Raw genomic sequence first — 16623 nt, 5'->3', positions numbered from 1 at the left:
CTCCCCCGGGCGCCGGGCCCGGCCCGTGGCCCCCCCTGGGGGTGGGCCGGAGAGCGTGGGCCCGGCGCGGGGCTGGGATCTGCAGGCCCTGATACTGGCCGGGGGGCGGGCGGCCTCAGGCCCCGGGCTTGGATCGTTTTGGGGTGTCCTGCGGCCTGTTTCTGAATTAGCTTCGGATTCTTCCTTTGTCTGCCTTGCCTTCCCCCTCCCCTTCTTCCCCAGGCTCTGTGGGGTTTTCTTTCTGGGTTTGGGTTTTTTTTTCTTTTTTTTTTTTTTTTTCCAATTCGGTGAGATCATCTCTCCTGGAGTCTGCAATGTGACAGAAATGCTAAATAGCCCTGTCGCTCGGGGAGGCTTCCTCATCTAAACTCCGTAGTCGTCTCACTTGCAATCAGGTGGTAGTCTTTCCGAAGATGAGTACCTAATTGAATTGGGGGCAGCAATTCATGGAAAGAGGCCAAAACCTAAAAGCATAAGGTATATATTGCTTAGATAAAAACGAGTGTAAATCTTCAAGAATGGGCCAGAGTAACTATGAATTAAAAACTAAAGGAGTTAGTCTTAGGTTGAAAATTCTAGAAAATGTAGATAAACTGTTGGCATGTGGCCCCTGTTCCTTTGCAAAGGAAGAGTAATCCTGAGTCATAACTGAATTTCAATTTCAGTTTTTTTACATCTTAGTAGTTAATACCCTTCAACTTTTCAATACTCTGAAATATTTTATGTGCCAAAGTACTTCACTTTGATGCAGTTAATACCCTTCAACTCTCACTACTCTGAAATATCCTAAGTGCCAAAGTACTTAGTTTTGATGGCGTTTGATAAATATGGATAGTAGTTGTCATCCGTGCAGTTATGTTAAACAGATGGGACAACCAAACACTTCACACTTACTGTTTCTGAGTCATTTAAAGAGTGTGACTAATCATCCTACCATACAGTTGTCAACAAAACAGTAATTTTTTTCTACCACCCACGAAATCTGAAGAAGAGACTTCCAGATTTTCTGTGGATGAGAAATGAAAAGTAAAGAGCCTCTCTTTTGAATAACAGTTAAAATTTAGATTGAGGGGGACTACACGTGATGGACTTTTCATCTTAAGAATTTATATGTCATTTTTTCTGTGGAGCAATATAGTGATATACCCAAAAAGTCAGTTAACTCACTATGACCATCATCGGGCAAACAGTAACACCTTAGTTGTTTTAAGGCTTGCATCTAAGTAGCAACCTTACCTGAAACTAAATGAATTTTATCTGTCCTCTTTCCCTTGCCTCCTGTGCCTGTGTTGAGTTGAGTGTAAATCATCAAGGACAGAGGCACTTTAATATTCAGTGCGGTATGGATTGGGCATTTTCATGATAATAGTCAAGTGACGGGTGTCATCAGGGTAATAATAGTGCTAACTGTGTGTTGTTGGCAGGGTGGGTGGGAATTGCATTTGTTTTGAGGAAACCAGGGTAGTAAGACAGAGAGCTGGCTGAGAAATATGTGTTTAGAAATGTCATATGAGAAGTGACCCGATTTGAACATAGCCCTTGTGGGAAATGGAAGTCAGCAGTTACCTACAGCTTGTGCGGCTGAGCCAAGAGGGCAACAGTAATTTTTAAACCCCCACAAATATTACGGTAATAGAAAAAGTCTTGAAGGGGAGATACTCAGATTTGATTTCTTTTAAGTTAAATAAGTTAAAGAGCTGGGAGGGAAGTATTAAATACATCAAAATGCAGTATTTGACAGAGGAGGCAGATGAGCGGAAAGGTTGATTGGGAAGAGGTGTTTAGAACTGTAGTTGCCTTTGGGGGGGGGCAGGGGGAAGATGGGGAGAGAAGTAGCATATGGGGTGGAAAATGAGGAGACCAAGAATGCATCAGAATGGATCCCACAAAGAACATAAGAAAGGTATATTAAATGTATGCCAGCTTCTGCTGTTGGCAAATACATTTTCGGATTCTTTTTATCTGTTGGCAGCATTGATAAAGATTTGCTCTTTCTTGAATGTATGTCTAACAGGTTTGGTCTGCTTTCTCATCACCTTTCTTGTGAAGACTAATTACTGATTGGGAGTGTGCTGAGAATGCTGTTCTGTGTTTTCCGCATAATTCATACTTGAAGTGACTTTGATATGTTCATGAATTGACCAAAAAAAAAAAAAAAAAAAGAACTATTTACCCAATAATTTTCTCCTCACACACAGGCAGGATGGTGCCATACATACTATTGGTTTTTTTGGCCTGGTGATCTCTTTAGAGAAGTGATCTCTTTTTGTCAGGTGTCTGCCTCAGCAGGTGTTACAGATGGCTTTTATTAAACAGGAAGCCCCGTTGAAAGGATGACACTTTCTCTTCTTTCAAACTGAATGTTGAAGAACAGGTTTTCTTTAGAAAATAGAAAAGTTGGGGAGTGGTCTGAGAGCTGATCTGCCCAGGATTGAGTCCTAACCAGAGAGAGGTGGTAATGGCACAGAAGTCAATGAAGATGATGCCTCTTCCTGACACTGGAAGGTTATTCATGCCTTCTAATAGTGTAGTCCCACTGGCTGAATATTTGAAAAGTGATGAAGAACTGTGGGTAAAGTATAGCCCTTTCTCTTTTACACCAGTTCTCTGGAGATGAGTATCCCTTTGCTAGCTAATCCTTGGATTAGAGAGCACAAGGAAAGTATACAAATAATGTAAGAATGTCAAAAGAGCCAGTTCCACCAAAAATGACTCTGTAGGCTTTGTGCTATGTGAGGGGTAGTACTGACGGAGATACTAATGTAGTCTTACCTGCTTATCAGTGAGTGTTTCAAGTGGAAGATAGTCTTCTCTAAGCAGTAGTTGTGGTTGTCAGGAGTCTACACTGGATAATTATAGTCCAGTAATTAAAGAACAGTGTTTTCAATGACATTTTAGCTTTAAAAATACTTTACGCTGCTGTTGTGTTTTGCCTGGGAGAAGGGAAATACATTTTATGTTATTCCTTTAACTTTCTAGAATATCCTTATTTAGCTAAAAAATCTGTCATTGCTTTTTTATTTTAAAGTTGCTGTACCAACTTGTACATCCTTTCAGTGAGCAAAGGGGACTTCTAGCTGTTTTTCAGCAAGCTAGAAGCAAAATACTTGCATAATAAACTACACTGTTGACTTGGCAAATAACATGGAGTTTGGCTCACCTTAATCATGTTTAGCTATTAATAAATTAATTTCATTGAAAATATTGGGAACTCTTTACTGTAAATTACTGTGATTGCTGTGCAGTCTAACCTTCTGGTTTTGTTCAGGACAGCCTGGCATTATTATGGATCGCTCTCGGCACCGTGCAGGAAATGGCAGTGAGCAGGCACCTTCACGAGAGCATAGTCATGGAGAAGATGAGAGACAACGACAGCTGGAGCGCCTCGGTAGGGAAGAGGCATATTACCAGTTCATTAATGAACTCAATGAAGAAGACTATAGGTTAATGAGAGACCGCAACCTGCTTGGCACTCCAGGTAAGATGCGGATACCTTCATTAGAAAAGATGTAATGTGAAGTAACACTACTGCTGTCAGGCGCTGCATGTGGTTGTATGACTCAAGTAGCCTGATTTCTGTGGCTTTGTAGAAAGGAAAAAATGCTCCATTTCCATTCAAAATTAATGATGTTCAGTAAAAATTAACAACTTAAGTAGATACTAAAGCTGGAATAAAAATATAACTCTTTCAAATGCAGCATGTCCATATATAGATAATATCCAAACCCAGATAACACGAAAGTATATCTGTTGGTATGTGGCAATTTTGGGGGCCTCTGGAAGTTGGCATGCTCTTGACAGACCTTCAGCATCTTTTTTTCCTTCCACCCCAGTACCTATTTCCTTTGTTATCTGTGTACCTGCGTTACAATCTTACACTAGTGCTGTTTTCTTTTTGGTTTCATTAATTTTACCTTATTTCTGAGGACTTCCATTCCAGATGAAAAATATTGTTATTTCTGCATGGCTGTGTTGAGCCAATAATAATGTCTTATCTAACAGTGTTACTAAAATGTAACTTATTTCAGGGGAAATAACAGCAGAAGAGTTGCAGCAACGCTTGGAGGGGGCTAAGGAGCGCCTGGCATCACAGACTGATCTGGATAACAGAGAAGGTGAAAGTAGAACTGTTGGAGGTAAACATCATTCATATATATAGATACACATAGCATGTGATGCATCAACACTGTTCTGTGCAACTATTTAAGAGAAATGCTGATAGATTTCAGTACCAGCCATTTCACATCTTGTTTTTGCTTTGTGCTTCTGCATTGTTTGAAAAATATGAGAGATGTCCTAACAATATGAAACCAAACTTGAAATACTTCATGAAAACTGATTTATGTAAACCACAAATTACTGTCTCCTCTTTCCCTGGTTTCTCTTGGCTAGTAAACTTAATAGCGCAAAAATAATTTTCATTCTTCTAATTCTTAAAAGGTTTTATCGTGTATTAGAGAAGTTGGAACAGAAGTTAACTAGGAAACAGTTAATCTTTCCACTGTTTTGTTGTTTTTGTTGTTTCATTTCCGCTTGTTTTAATGGAGTGAGGTTTGTATTATGTGCACTGTCTGTCTTCTCTTCCCCAGCAATATTGGCTTCATCATTTGACCAATTCTGGTCATATTTAGGAGAGGAATAGGCAACTTGGAAACGAAGATGCCAAAGCTTTTGCAGGTTTCATGAAAGTAGGGAGATGGTGAAGTAGGGAGAGCTGAATCTGATCCCTTCAAGGGAAAACCTTCACTGTGATCATGACCATTGGCTTGCTTTATGCACATAGTTAGCACTAACCACAACAATTGTATCTGTTCTTGTAGTTGGAGGAGATTTGGGAACGGAGCTGTGGATATTGCAGTAGGAAAAGAGTATATTTGCACAAAAGGAGCAAATCTGTCGAAACCATGCATCATTTATTCCACTGCTTATAGAAAACAATTTTTAATTTTTTTTTCCAGAAGATGACAAAATCTGTCATGCTTTTCCTTCCTTTATCAAAATTAGTTGACTAGGGTACCCTCAAGTTGATAGCTTAAGCAAGGGACAGATATTGGACAAATACAACTAACTTTGGACCACCTGAATCTGAACACTTTCTCAGAAGAGGCCATCTGTGCTTATTAATTTCTCTGTGTATCTGCTGGTGAGACAAAAATTCTAGGTTGAACTGTTGAGTTTTGTTGACGTTTTCACATACAGCATATTTTCAGCAAAATTATGTTAGCATAGCATGCTAGCTGTCCTGCTACTGTGTTGTTTCTGAAGTCAGGGCCTAGCAAGCACAGAGGATTTGGAGTGCATCATAGTATGCTGAGCGTGCAGTTGTATGAATGTTTGCGCTTTTTTGTTTCTCTCAGATTCTGATGTTCTTGGAGAAAATTCAAATGGTGACTCTTTGCTTGAATGGCTGAACACATTTCGTCGCACGGGAAATGCCACTCGCAGTGGACAGAGTGGGAACCAAACCTGGAGAGCCGTGAGTCGAACAAATCCAAACAGTGGGGAGTTCCGATTTAGTCTGGAAATCAACATAAATCATGAGCATAACAGTTTTGAAACTGCTAGTGAGGAGTATGTGGGTATAGATAGTAGCAGAATGTATTTAGAAAGAAGACATCAAAGAGCTGTCAGTCCAGTAACCCCACGAACGAGGAGCAGGACTGCAAGAGAGGGAAACAGTGAGGCTTCAAGCACTGCAAGGACCAGGTCTGTAAGAAGTTCCGTGGCACAAAGCTCTGAAGCAGCCTCTCGTCCAGTCTCAGGGAGGCTTAGGAGTAGAACGAGGGAGTTGACAGGTGTTTCCCAAACAAATACTACACGTAATAATTCTGCAGCTACTGGTGAACAAAGGGAGACACCAGAAAGAGGTACTTCTACAGGAGTCACAAGAGGTAGAGCTAGAACTAATGTTCGGAGGAGTACAAACCAAAGACTAGAAATTCTGCGGCTGAGGTCTACCTTAAGTAGTCGAAGCCGCTCTCCGCTGCAAAGGCAAGGTGATACTGCTCATTCTGAGGAACGTGGGCAGAGGCAGGAGAGAAATGCACAGCAAGGCAACAGAAGTAGAAGACAAACAGCTCAGCCTTCTCCACAGCCTGCCGAAGAACAAGCAAGAGGTAACACTCAGAATCCTCAACTTTCTGGTGTAGCCCCATCCTTGGGAATAACTTTGGAAGAGGAGGAATCTAGTAGGCCAGTAGCTGCTGTTAGAAGGCATCCAACAATTACATTAGATCTCCAAGTGAGAAGAATTCGTCCTGGAGAAAATAGAGATCGTGACAGTATTGCCAGTAGAACTCGTTCTAGAGTAGGAATGGCAGAAAACACAGTTACCTTTGAAAGTGACAGTGGGGGATTTCGGCGTACGATATCACGATCAGAACGTGCAGGTATTCGAACCTACGTTAGCACTATACGGATACCTCTTCGTCGGATTTCAGAAACTGGGCTTGGTGAACCTTCATCAGTAGCTCTTAGATCAATCCTTAGACAAATTATGACAGGCTTTGGAGAACTGAGTTCTTTAATGGAAACTGAATCTAACTCAGAAGTGCAAAGAGGTGGTCATCACTTACCAGATGTGCAGTCAGAGCAGAATAACTCACATTCAGCAAACAATAGCAGTGATCCAAGTGAAGTTTCATCTAGAAATGGGCATGCAGTAGAAGGCAGCAGGGAAGCAAATGGACAGAGTGATGATATTCAACGCTATGGTCGCAATAATGAAAACCAAGATAACAGGCAGTCTCAGGATGCTAATAACCTAGTAGAAAATGGAACGCTGCCCATACTTCGACTTGCCCACTTCTTCTTGCTGAATGAAGACGATGATGACGATCGTTTAAGAGGTTTAACCAAAGAGCAGATTGACAATCTTTCTACCCGGAACTATGGGGATATTCACACTGAAAATGAAATAAGCAAAACATGTAGTGTTTGCATTAATGAATATGTAACAGGGAATAAGCTAAGGCAGTTACCTTGTATGCATGAGTTTCATATTCATTGTATTGATCGCTGGCTTTCTGAAAACTCCACTTGCCCAATTTGTCGGCAGCCTGTGTTGGGGTCTAATGCCACAGAAAATGGCTAGAATTATTTATACTGCTCAGTACTCAAGGATTTGCTTCTGCTCTATTTATGATGAGCCAGATGGAATGAGTTGACTTACATAGGGGTCCATTTGTTTGGGGAGTTTTGTTAAATTTCTTTAAAAATGCTAGGAAACTTGTCTAAATCTAGCAATGTAAATACTATTTTTCTCCGAGTGCAGATCTAGGAGTATGCATAGAACCAAATGATATCGGTAAAGTTTATATTTTTTTAGGTAATTTTGTTATGCTAAGCACTTTTGTAAATACAGAAATGCAATAGTTAATCAGTCCTGCTTAATGTATGTTTTTTTAACAGTGTAATGGACTCACTTTATTTAGATGACGAATTGTTTCACACAGACCCACCACTGTGTTGAAAAATTAGTGTCTAAATAGCCATTCACTAGCTTTTTGTTCTAAGAACAATTTCTTTTACACAGAGTTTCTTGCTGGACATGTTTGCTAAAGATATTTAAGTTACTTGAAGTGCTCATTTTAATAGACTATATTTTTTTTAACATTGAAATATCCTTTCCAAAAACTTGCCAATTTGGTTCTATTTAAAAAATTTTATGGCAATTTTTGCATGTGGTTTTACACAATGCTTAATGCTGATGAGTTCATATTCAAAAGTGGATGGGTTAGTGACATTACAAAATGTACATAACTAAATGCTGTCTTTGACAATCTCTGTCTTTTCAATGCAGACAGCAATCAAATCAATAATAATTCTAAGAGGCTGTGTCTTACTGAACATGACATTTGCTCAAAGAACAAATGAGCGCTGAGGAAGCCTTTTTACTGTTCCAAATTACTCAGTTGATATTCATGGGTTTTTAACTGCCTTAGTTTAAAGAGGGAAATATTTCCTTGACCATTATATTGTCTACAATATGCATGATTTGTGCATCCTACTCAGAAAAACGAAACAAAGGCTTGAAGTGTTTTTGTACAGAAATTTAAGGTACACATATAACATTAGTCCTCTTAAAACATGTCTGAGGACCAAATGGCAAAAGACACTAAAAAGGACAAAATAAGCTTCCCTTAAAGTCCCCAGATTACTGTATAATTAGATATTAAACTTTATACCAATAACTTATAAAGAAATAAAGTTGCAAAGTAAGTAATTGAGGCTTTGTGTGAATTACTGTTGAGCTGTATCCTGTAGATTGGTAAGATTTATCATTCTTGATGTTCAGTTTCAGTTCTCACTTCATTCTTTCCCCGGTTTTCCCCAGCTGTGTGCTTGTGTTTCCACAACGTGTGTGAGCTGTTACGGTAGATAAAAATGCAAGGCAAAGCACTCTTGGGGCTTCTGAAGTAAGCTGAACGTTATAAAGCTCATCTGAGCAATATGCATCTCAATCCTTAGAGAAAGGCAGAATTGTGCAATACTCTTATGTGTGTGTATTCTGAGTGGTAGAAAGAATACTTAAAGTGAGGAAGTCCTACTGACTTTCTCTGCCTACAGATGGCCTTGACAAATGCACTTCTGTGCCAGGTGCTTCAATTAAAACATCTGCTTATGACATCCTTGAAGGGAAACTATAAAATCCTGTGTTAAGCTATTGGATGTCTACTTCAGTTTTGCAAGTGAAAAACTTGTGAAAAAAGTTCCAGAGAAGTGCTTCTTTTTATTCCTAAAAGTAGCTCTAAGAAATCCTCTTATGAGATTTAGATGAGTTTAAGGATATGATTAAGATATCTTCTGATGTGATTTGGACTGCTAATTATTGCAAACATTGTTGACACTTTTCTTGAGTGCCTCCTTAGCCATATTAAAGAGTGAGGAGATGTAAATGTGATTGTCAGACCTAGCTTATATTTACGTTCTTTTTTTCTGTTACTTCTGTTAGCTCCTGATGTTGACAGTATCTAAATACTTGGCTGCCTTCTCCTACTTCCTTGTCTCCTTATGGTTTTCCTTTATATTTGAAAGCTGCCTGACTCAAGTGCCACATTTGTAGAAACCTGTCTTTGGCTTACCATTGCCTTGCTGGTCGGTTCTTTCAAGGTCAGTTTTAACTTAAATCCTTACTGTAGGGGATTTTTTTTTTTTGTACTGCATTTTTTTTAACTAACTGGTTGGAATTGTGCTCGACTCCTACACTAATGCACTAGGGGTAAAGGGAGATTCCCTGTGCCTTCTTTGATTCAGATGGGATTTTACTGTGTAACCATAAGAGCATAGTTTCGTACGTTACAAGATCCTGTACGACAGGGTACTTGTAATTGAGCTGCTGTGGGGGAATATCCAAAAGTACAGTGAGAGCTTTCTGTAGAAATCATAGGCTGTTGGATAGGAAACAAAGTGTCCCATACTGTATTTCTGTCCTGCTGCATGCGAATTGTCAAGTACTTACTCTCCATTGGAGAGGCATGTCATTTGTTCCTCAGCTTTCCCAGCAAATTGTGTTGATGGGACCAATTAAATCTCAGTGGTTCAGTTTGGTATTGGCTTCTGTTACCTGCGTTTCTGTGACATTCCTTCAGTTCTACACATGCACCCCCAAATACTATTTTACCTTGTCCGTGACTGGGAGTTTCATGTTCCAACAGTCATATCTGTGTTCAAGAGCTTTGTTAATTTACTCTCCATGCATTTTCTATCACTTCTCAAAGCCATCTGTGTTCTTGATCTCTGTAGCTGCCCATTGCAGTTATACAGTTTGTCTTCTGTGAGCAGTACTTGTTTTATACTTGCTTTTTAGTATCTTATGATCCCTAGTTCTTGTACTGTAAGAAGCAATGTCACCATAAATAACACCTTTCCATTCACTTGCTGGTGACTTAGCCCATTCTCTTTTTTTTTTTTTAATAATTGAGGAGTCATTAATTATTATTAATCTCTTTTTATATAGAAGCTATTCTTTCGAAACTATTCTCGTTCTTTTGAAGTGGGAGGACTTGTGCTCATGCACAATTCAAGATGTGAATGCACTAGGCATTATATGGTGATATAACAACTTTTTTTTTCTCCTCTGTCATCTTCCAAATAATTCCTAGTATTCTAGAGTTACTTTTGATTGCTGCTCAACACTGAGCTGATACGTTAACAAGTTATGCAAAAAGATTTCACAGTCACTTTCCTGAATGTTAATTGCTAATTTAGCATGGATTATTGTATGCTTTTTTTGTGTACTATTGTACACTTTTTTTTGTTTCTCTTGGATTATTTTGTATGTTGTGCAAGTCATATTTTCTCATCCTGGGCACCCTGCATCCTGTGATTTGTCTTAGCTTTTAATACCCCAATAATTCTGTACCATTTGCAGTTTTTATCACTTGTTATTTCTTTTTTTCTGATCGTTTGTGAGTATGTCACATAGCACAGGTATTTCAGTAGCAATGCCTTCTACATCATAGTTTAACCATTTATTTCTAGCTATTTAATCAGTAATTTGTGAGGGGTTTGAGGGGTTTTGTTTTTTGTTGGTTTTTTTTAGTACAGGGGGACTAGAGGTAAATACATGAAGAATTTCAGAAAATAATATGGTAATTGTCCTTAAGCTGATACTTGTTGAGGAGAACTTGAAAGCTAAGTACTTAAAAGTAAGTACTTGAAAGTACTGACAGAGTGAAGCTTGTTTGTTGATTATTAAATTCCTTCAGTTATCCCTGAATTCCATCCGATTAGGTGAGGTAATAACATATTTTATCCTTTCTTTTGCTTGTAAAAGGGCTGAGGAGAGGAGTAATATTTGCTTACTCTTTGTGTATTTCATGTAAAGGTGCAATAGCCTTTGCCTATATCCTTCACAGGACAGCTTTACAGTGTTACTACATGTCATTAAAAGAAAATCTCTGATACATAAATTAGCACAATGATAAGATACTTTGTCTACTCAGGTTTGTAATATTAGAAAGGCATCAAAGTATATTTGTGCATCACATTCTTTGTCAAGAGCAAGATGCAGTATGTGTTGCTGTCTGCTATCGCTGGAATAAGCTGAGGTCAGACACTAAAGCAAGTGTGTATGGGTAACATTGAGATCACTTGCTTAGCTATTAGTAGCTTCATTTTTGCAGTTTCAGTCAATTTTTGAGTGAGTTTAAATGCTTAACATTTTAAAGTGGCACAGGATAGGTTTATTTTTAAAGAGCTTTTGTAAACAAATATGTTAAAGGTAGAGATGTCTGGAAAATGGATTGAATACGAAAGTGTTTGAATCCCGTTTGTTACTTAGAATGAGATCAGCATTTTGCGTACTATCCAAAATGTGGTTTTGAAAATGTCAGTTTCTAACATGTTATTCGAGTCGGGAGATACCAATATTTATAGCTGGGTTTTATTTAGTCCTTTTCCACAAAAAGAAATAATGAAGCTTAATGTTCAAATTCTGGAATGCCACAGGTTTGTTCTGTTCTTTTTTTGGTTGATCTCCAGTAGACATTTTCTATTGGTCATCTCCTGCTCCAGCGTGCACAGCTATAGGTACTGGCATCAGGCTAGCTTTATCTCTGGAAGAAGTAAGTGACATGTTAAATGACTTTTACTGGTGACATTGAGAAAAGTAATTTATTTCTATGGAAATAAATAGAAAAATGTGGGCAGAAGTTTTAAAAATAACAGTTTATTTAGGTTGACATATTCAGTTCATGTCAACTGGCAGCACTAACCCAGAGCGTCTCTAGAAAGCCTTAATGCGGAAAATGACCCGGAGAGCTGGATTGGACAGGGCCTTTGAAATTATATAGAGAACTATGAGGCTGAGTTGATAGGTTTTTCCATTTCTTGCATGTGTGATGCTATCAGTGACTTTCTAGCTGCTATTATGGCCCTGTATGCCTCTCTAATAGTGTCTTCTTTAATAATACATGATGTAGAAATGGATTCCTGTGTTACCAAATAACTGCAAACTGGGCAGAAGTGTTTTAATTTCATTCTGTTCCTCTGACTCTTTCTAACTTCCTTTTCCTTCTCTTCCATATTCATTAGATCTTTTTGTACACCTGTAATCATTTCCAAGCTTTTTTCATTCTTTCATCTTGGGAACAGACTATTTCCGCAAAGTAATTTCCGCTGGCACTACTGAAAAGTTATGTGAATCATGTACATGTCTAGAAAGGGGGAGAGATTTGGGATAATAGGGGCATCACTCCTCCTGGTTTTCCTAGTCTTATTTTCAGAGTTTATTGAACACAGAGAATAGCTCCAAAACTTAATACAAGGGCATCATACTGGTTTTGTGTTTCAGTAGGTCTGTGACATATTTGTACCCTAACAGTGATGTTTGCTTTATACTGCACCATAAACCAGAAAAGCAACAGCAGAGAACTGTGAAAAGCAAGATGTACAACATGTATTTGCAGTGCTGTGACCCGAGAGGTTTGTCAGACACTCTAATCTGAATTAAACAAAACAAGAAGTTATGACTTGTGCAGCAGCATTGCTGTGATAGGTTGCACAACCTCTCTTGGCTTGACTCGGTGTCAAGTGGTCATTCTGTTCATGTTTTCAGATCTTTAGAAATACAATGAGGGAATTAGTTAATTAAGTGGTTTGTTGTCTGGTGTACAACTGAATTATAAATGTAGCCTTTTAATCTAAAAACAACAGCTAAATGGAAAACAGAATGCGAAATATGATAGTTTGCCTGGAACATACAGGATAGGTTATCAGGCTGGTTTTGGCATCGAGCATCTTGGTAAGCTACAGGCATGGTTAAATTATGTTAATATAAATATGACAGTAAGATTTGGCTTAGATGTGGCATAAACATGGCTGATTTGTACAGCCAAACAGAGTTGCACAGCCTAGTTCTATTAATATAAGGCAGACTGTTAATTAGTATGAAAAATAAATATTTAAGTACATAAAGAAAGGAACCAGAGGCATGCGTGAGAGGACAGTTTTCTGGAGCTGTTGACATGACAATTGGCAACATGCAAATTTGGAAGTATGAAAGGAGATGGTAAATTATAGCAGGCTATGTTCTGCCACTTAATGCCTTTGCCTTGATGGGAAATAACCATTCTGTTTTTAAAAGCAGATGCTGTTTCCCTGTGCCCAAGCTCCTGCTGAAGTAAGCCTGTGCAGTCATGTAGTAACTACCAAGTGACTGATCAGAGCCCAACCAACCTGGTGAGGAAACCAACCTGACCACCAGGCCAACTAGGAATGACGAGGAGAAGGACACAACAACCTGCAGCCAAGTGAGGAAGCGGTGGACCAAGATGATAAGCAGAGTGTGCAGGGCGATGCGGACAGGACAAACCGCTTAAGAGAAGAGAGTTGAAGTGGGGTCACTCCAGGTGTGTGCACACAAATAAGGAAGGGCCTACAGGACAGGGTGGTGGGGACAGATGTCTTACCTTCTCTGGGAAATCAGCATCTCAAGTGCCTGTAGACCAGTGCACACAGCATGGGGCACAAGCAGGAGGAATTAGAGGTCTGTGTGCGGTTACAAGGCTATGATCTCATCAGGATCAGAGACGTGGTGGGATAGCTCACACCACCAGTGTGCTGCAATGGATGGATACAGGCTGTTTAGGAAGGACAGCCCAGGACGGTGATGGGGAGAAGCTGCCCTTCGTGTGCGAGAGCGGCAGGAATGCGTGAGCTCTGTCTTGGGATGGATGAGGAGCTAGCTGAGAGCCTACGGGCCATAGCTAGTGGGCAGACCAACATGGTCGATGTTGTACTAGGCATCTGCTATGGACCACCTGGTGAGGAAAAAGAAGTAGATGGGACCTTCTTCAGACAGCTGGAAGAAGCCTCATGGTCACAGGCCCTAGTCTTCGTGGGGCACTTTAACCACCCTGATGTCTTGCTGGAAGAGCCACGCAGCAGGGCACAAACAGTCTAGGAGATTTCTGGATTATCATTTCAGAAATGATGGCGAGTATTCTTGCCAGTTTCCTCATCCCATCAAAATTTACGGACTATTTCTTTCAGTATACACCGCTGAAAAGAAACACTGAAGTTAAGTTGATGGAGGGGTTGTAGGATTTACCAGTTCCTGAAGAGGCTTTGAGACCTGACTCTCCTTTTGAGTGCAGTGACCATACGTCAGTGCAGTCTGCAGGATTTTAAGAGAGAGAGGGGGCAAATGGCAGAAAGCTCTGCATTATCGTTATCCAGTCATACACTGTGGTTATAACTATGGAGCTGCGCGTACCCAGCTTTGATCAGAGCGGCATACACAACAAAAGAAATGGGCACACAACGGTGCAGTATACAGAGATGACTCTTTAAAATAAAGCATATCATTTGCCCTCCTGAGATGCTGTGCAGCTAATCTGATTTCAGCCTGTACACAGAAACCATCAACAACAGGCAAGTACTGCCCAGTGTCCTGCAGCCTTCCCTCAGCCTGCTCTTGTTACAGCGGCAATGAGGTTAGCCCACCTTTTGGATGTGCAAGGTATCGCTGGACTCTGACCAGTCTAAACGAGACCTGGAGCACGTTCACCAAATGCCAGCTCAGTGCAAGTTGCTCCTTGGCATTCACACTTACTCCAGAAGGTGTTTATCCCACCATTAAATTTATCTTTAGTGTAATGTAAATTGCCTGAAGTGCAAAAAGGAAACATATACACAATAAAACAAAACAAACACAGCTTTGATTTTCTTCTACAAGTTGAACAGCTATAATGGGATATGGGGGATCACTTTGTCCCGTTATTTTAAGCAGTCCTTTATGAAGGCCTGACTTCAGGCTTTTATAACCCACAGTTGGGGTTCTTGTCTTGAGTAAAGTGGGACAGATATAGTATATCGCTTACTTCTACTTCCAAGAAAAGCACTTTCATTTTTGCCTTGAACCTTTCTGCCTCATCTTTCGTATTAAGCCTTCATCTAGGCCAGTTCCATTATAACGTACTTCCTTACGCAACATTGGTTCAACTCTGCTGAACATTAGACATAACTTATACAGACTGTGAGCTCTTTTTGCAGTTCACAGGGGTTTGAGCTACCTTAATAATGGCTCATCCCGTTACCTTCAAGCATGCGTGCTCAAGAAAATGTTCTCTGTTGCTATTTTAATACAGAGGTCTTGCCCTTATCTGAGTGATACATTAATAGAGCACTATGGTTGCTGGTACTATTCCTTTTACTGATTCTTGAACACATTTTGCATGCAGTTTATTCCATTTGTTCAGTGTTAATACTGTCCATATAAACACTGAAAGGATAAGAAATGCCAATATGTGTATGAGCGTAGTTAGTGTGTAGTTAGTGTGTGTATGTGTAGCAGTTAACTTCAATATGCACACAGTGAGAGTAAAGAATCATATTCCTTGCCTAACACTGTAGGTTGTGTCTCTGTGTACGCACATACGCATATATATACATAAGTTGAATTTTGTAGGAAAAAGCATATATTCATAAGGGAAAAATATAAGCATCATAGCGTAATGATTAAGTTAGAATTATTGCACATCTGAATTCAGGTCCTTCTGTTGGGCTACTTTAGCACTGTATAGACACAACAGTTGGGGGCTATCCCCAGTATCGTGACAGCTGAGACCTTTTTCCTATTTAGACTGTTTCAATTCCATTTGCTTAGTTTGGTTTTTTTTGAAACTTTCTGTTTGATGTGGGACTGGAGTAAAAACGCAAGTTTGGGGTTATTTCAGCAAAAGGTTTCTAATTTTTTTGTTTTCCTTGTACATGCATCTAGCCTCCCAGCTGATTTCAGTCACTCAACTCACATCACGCCCCTGCATCTGTACTGCGCTCTGGCCCACCACGTGAATCAAGTTATAGCTCCTTTCCTGCTTCGCCACACGGACCAGGTTGTGAGATGCCCCTGAGAGTAATGCAGTTTGAGACACCCAAGCCCCCAGAAGACACCGTGATGTGATTCCTTCTAACTTCCACGGTGGCAGAAGTGGGGTGGGCAGGACAATTTGAATAAGATGGACCGTTCGGGAGGGAAGCGCGCTGAGAGCCCAAACCCGGCCGGGTCTCTCTGCACTGCCTGGACCCGCTTAATCCCGATTCAACCTTCAGTTTCCAGGATGAAAACGTGTCGGCCAGCAGGCGAGGGCGCCAGACGACAAGGAGCAAGGACGACAAGGCGTAAGGACGACAAGGAGCAAGGGCTGCCTTGGCGGTGCTGCCCGGAGCACAGACCCGTCTCGGAGGAGGAAGGTGACCCGGCGGTACGGCCCTGGGGGGTGGGAGGGGGGGAAGCACGTTGCTCCTCCCTCCGAGCCGCAGCTTCTTCTAGCAGGGAGGGCGAAAAATAGAAAGATTGGGGAAGAAAGGTTTCCCTTCCTGCTGCGCTGATGGCCGGGGCGGCCGTGGGAGGGAGGGGAAGGCAGAGCCGAGTTCGGCATTACGGGGCTGCCTTTGTTTGGCTGGGCGTGGGAATACTGACGGGGTGAACATTTTAAATGAAACTAAGCAAAGCCAAGTGCTAAATTCATCGACTGCAGTTTTACTGGCACAGCTCTCGGGCGGTTACCTGGTTCTTTGCGCCCTTTAGCAGGCGGCGTGTCCCCAAGCCCTCGCCCACCGGCGCAGCCACCGACGCCGTGCCAAACAAAGCGGCCGAACGCCGGCAGCTGCCGAGCG

The 16623-nt window shown here is 40.7% G+C and overlaps 1 protein-coding gene across 5 annotated transcripts in view; it reads left to right on the top strand.

Annotated features, from left to right (window-relative positions):
* The window catches only part of RNF6 (ring finger protein (C3H2C3 type) 6), an 8954-nt gene extending 629 nt beyond the window's left edge, over positions 1-8325 (top strand). For 3 of the 5 annotated variants that reach the window (XM_010572669.1, XM_010572670.1, XM_010572671.1), the window contains exons 2-4: positions 3269-3478; positions 4029-4136; positions 5358-8325. In XM_010572669.1, coding sequence (XP_010570971.1) covers positions 3286-3478; positions 4029-4136; positions 5358-7093 — 2037 coding nt within the window. In that variant the 5' untranslated portion in view covers positions 3269-3285 and the 3' untranslated portion in view covers positions 7094-8325. Of the gene's footprint in view, positions 1-1778; positions 1904-3268; positions 3479-4028; positions 4137-5357 lie in introns of those variants that run through there. The other 2 variants (XM_010572668.1, XM_010572667.1) reach the window with 2 other exon arrangements.
* The last annotated feature ends 8298 nt before the right edge of the window (positions 8326-16623 follow it).

This window comes from Haliaeetus leucocephalus, unplaced genomic scaffold, assembly GCF_000737465.1.
Source record: "Haliaeetus leucocephalus isolate CR32 unplaced genomic scaffold, Haliaeetus_leucocephalus-4.0 Scaffold351, whole genome shotgun sequence".
Classification (NCBI taxonomy): domain Eukaryota; kingdom Metazoa; phylum Chordata; class Aves; order Accipitriformes; family Accipitridae; genus Haliaeetus; species Haliaeetus leucocephalus.
This window is presented reverse-complemented; position numbering and strand designations above follow the sequence as displayed.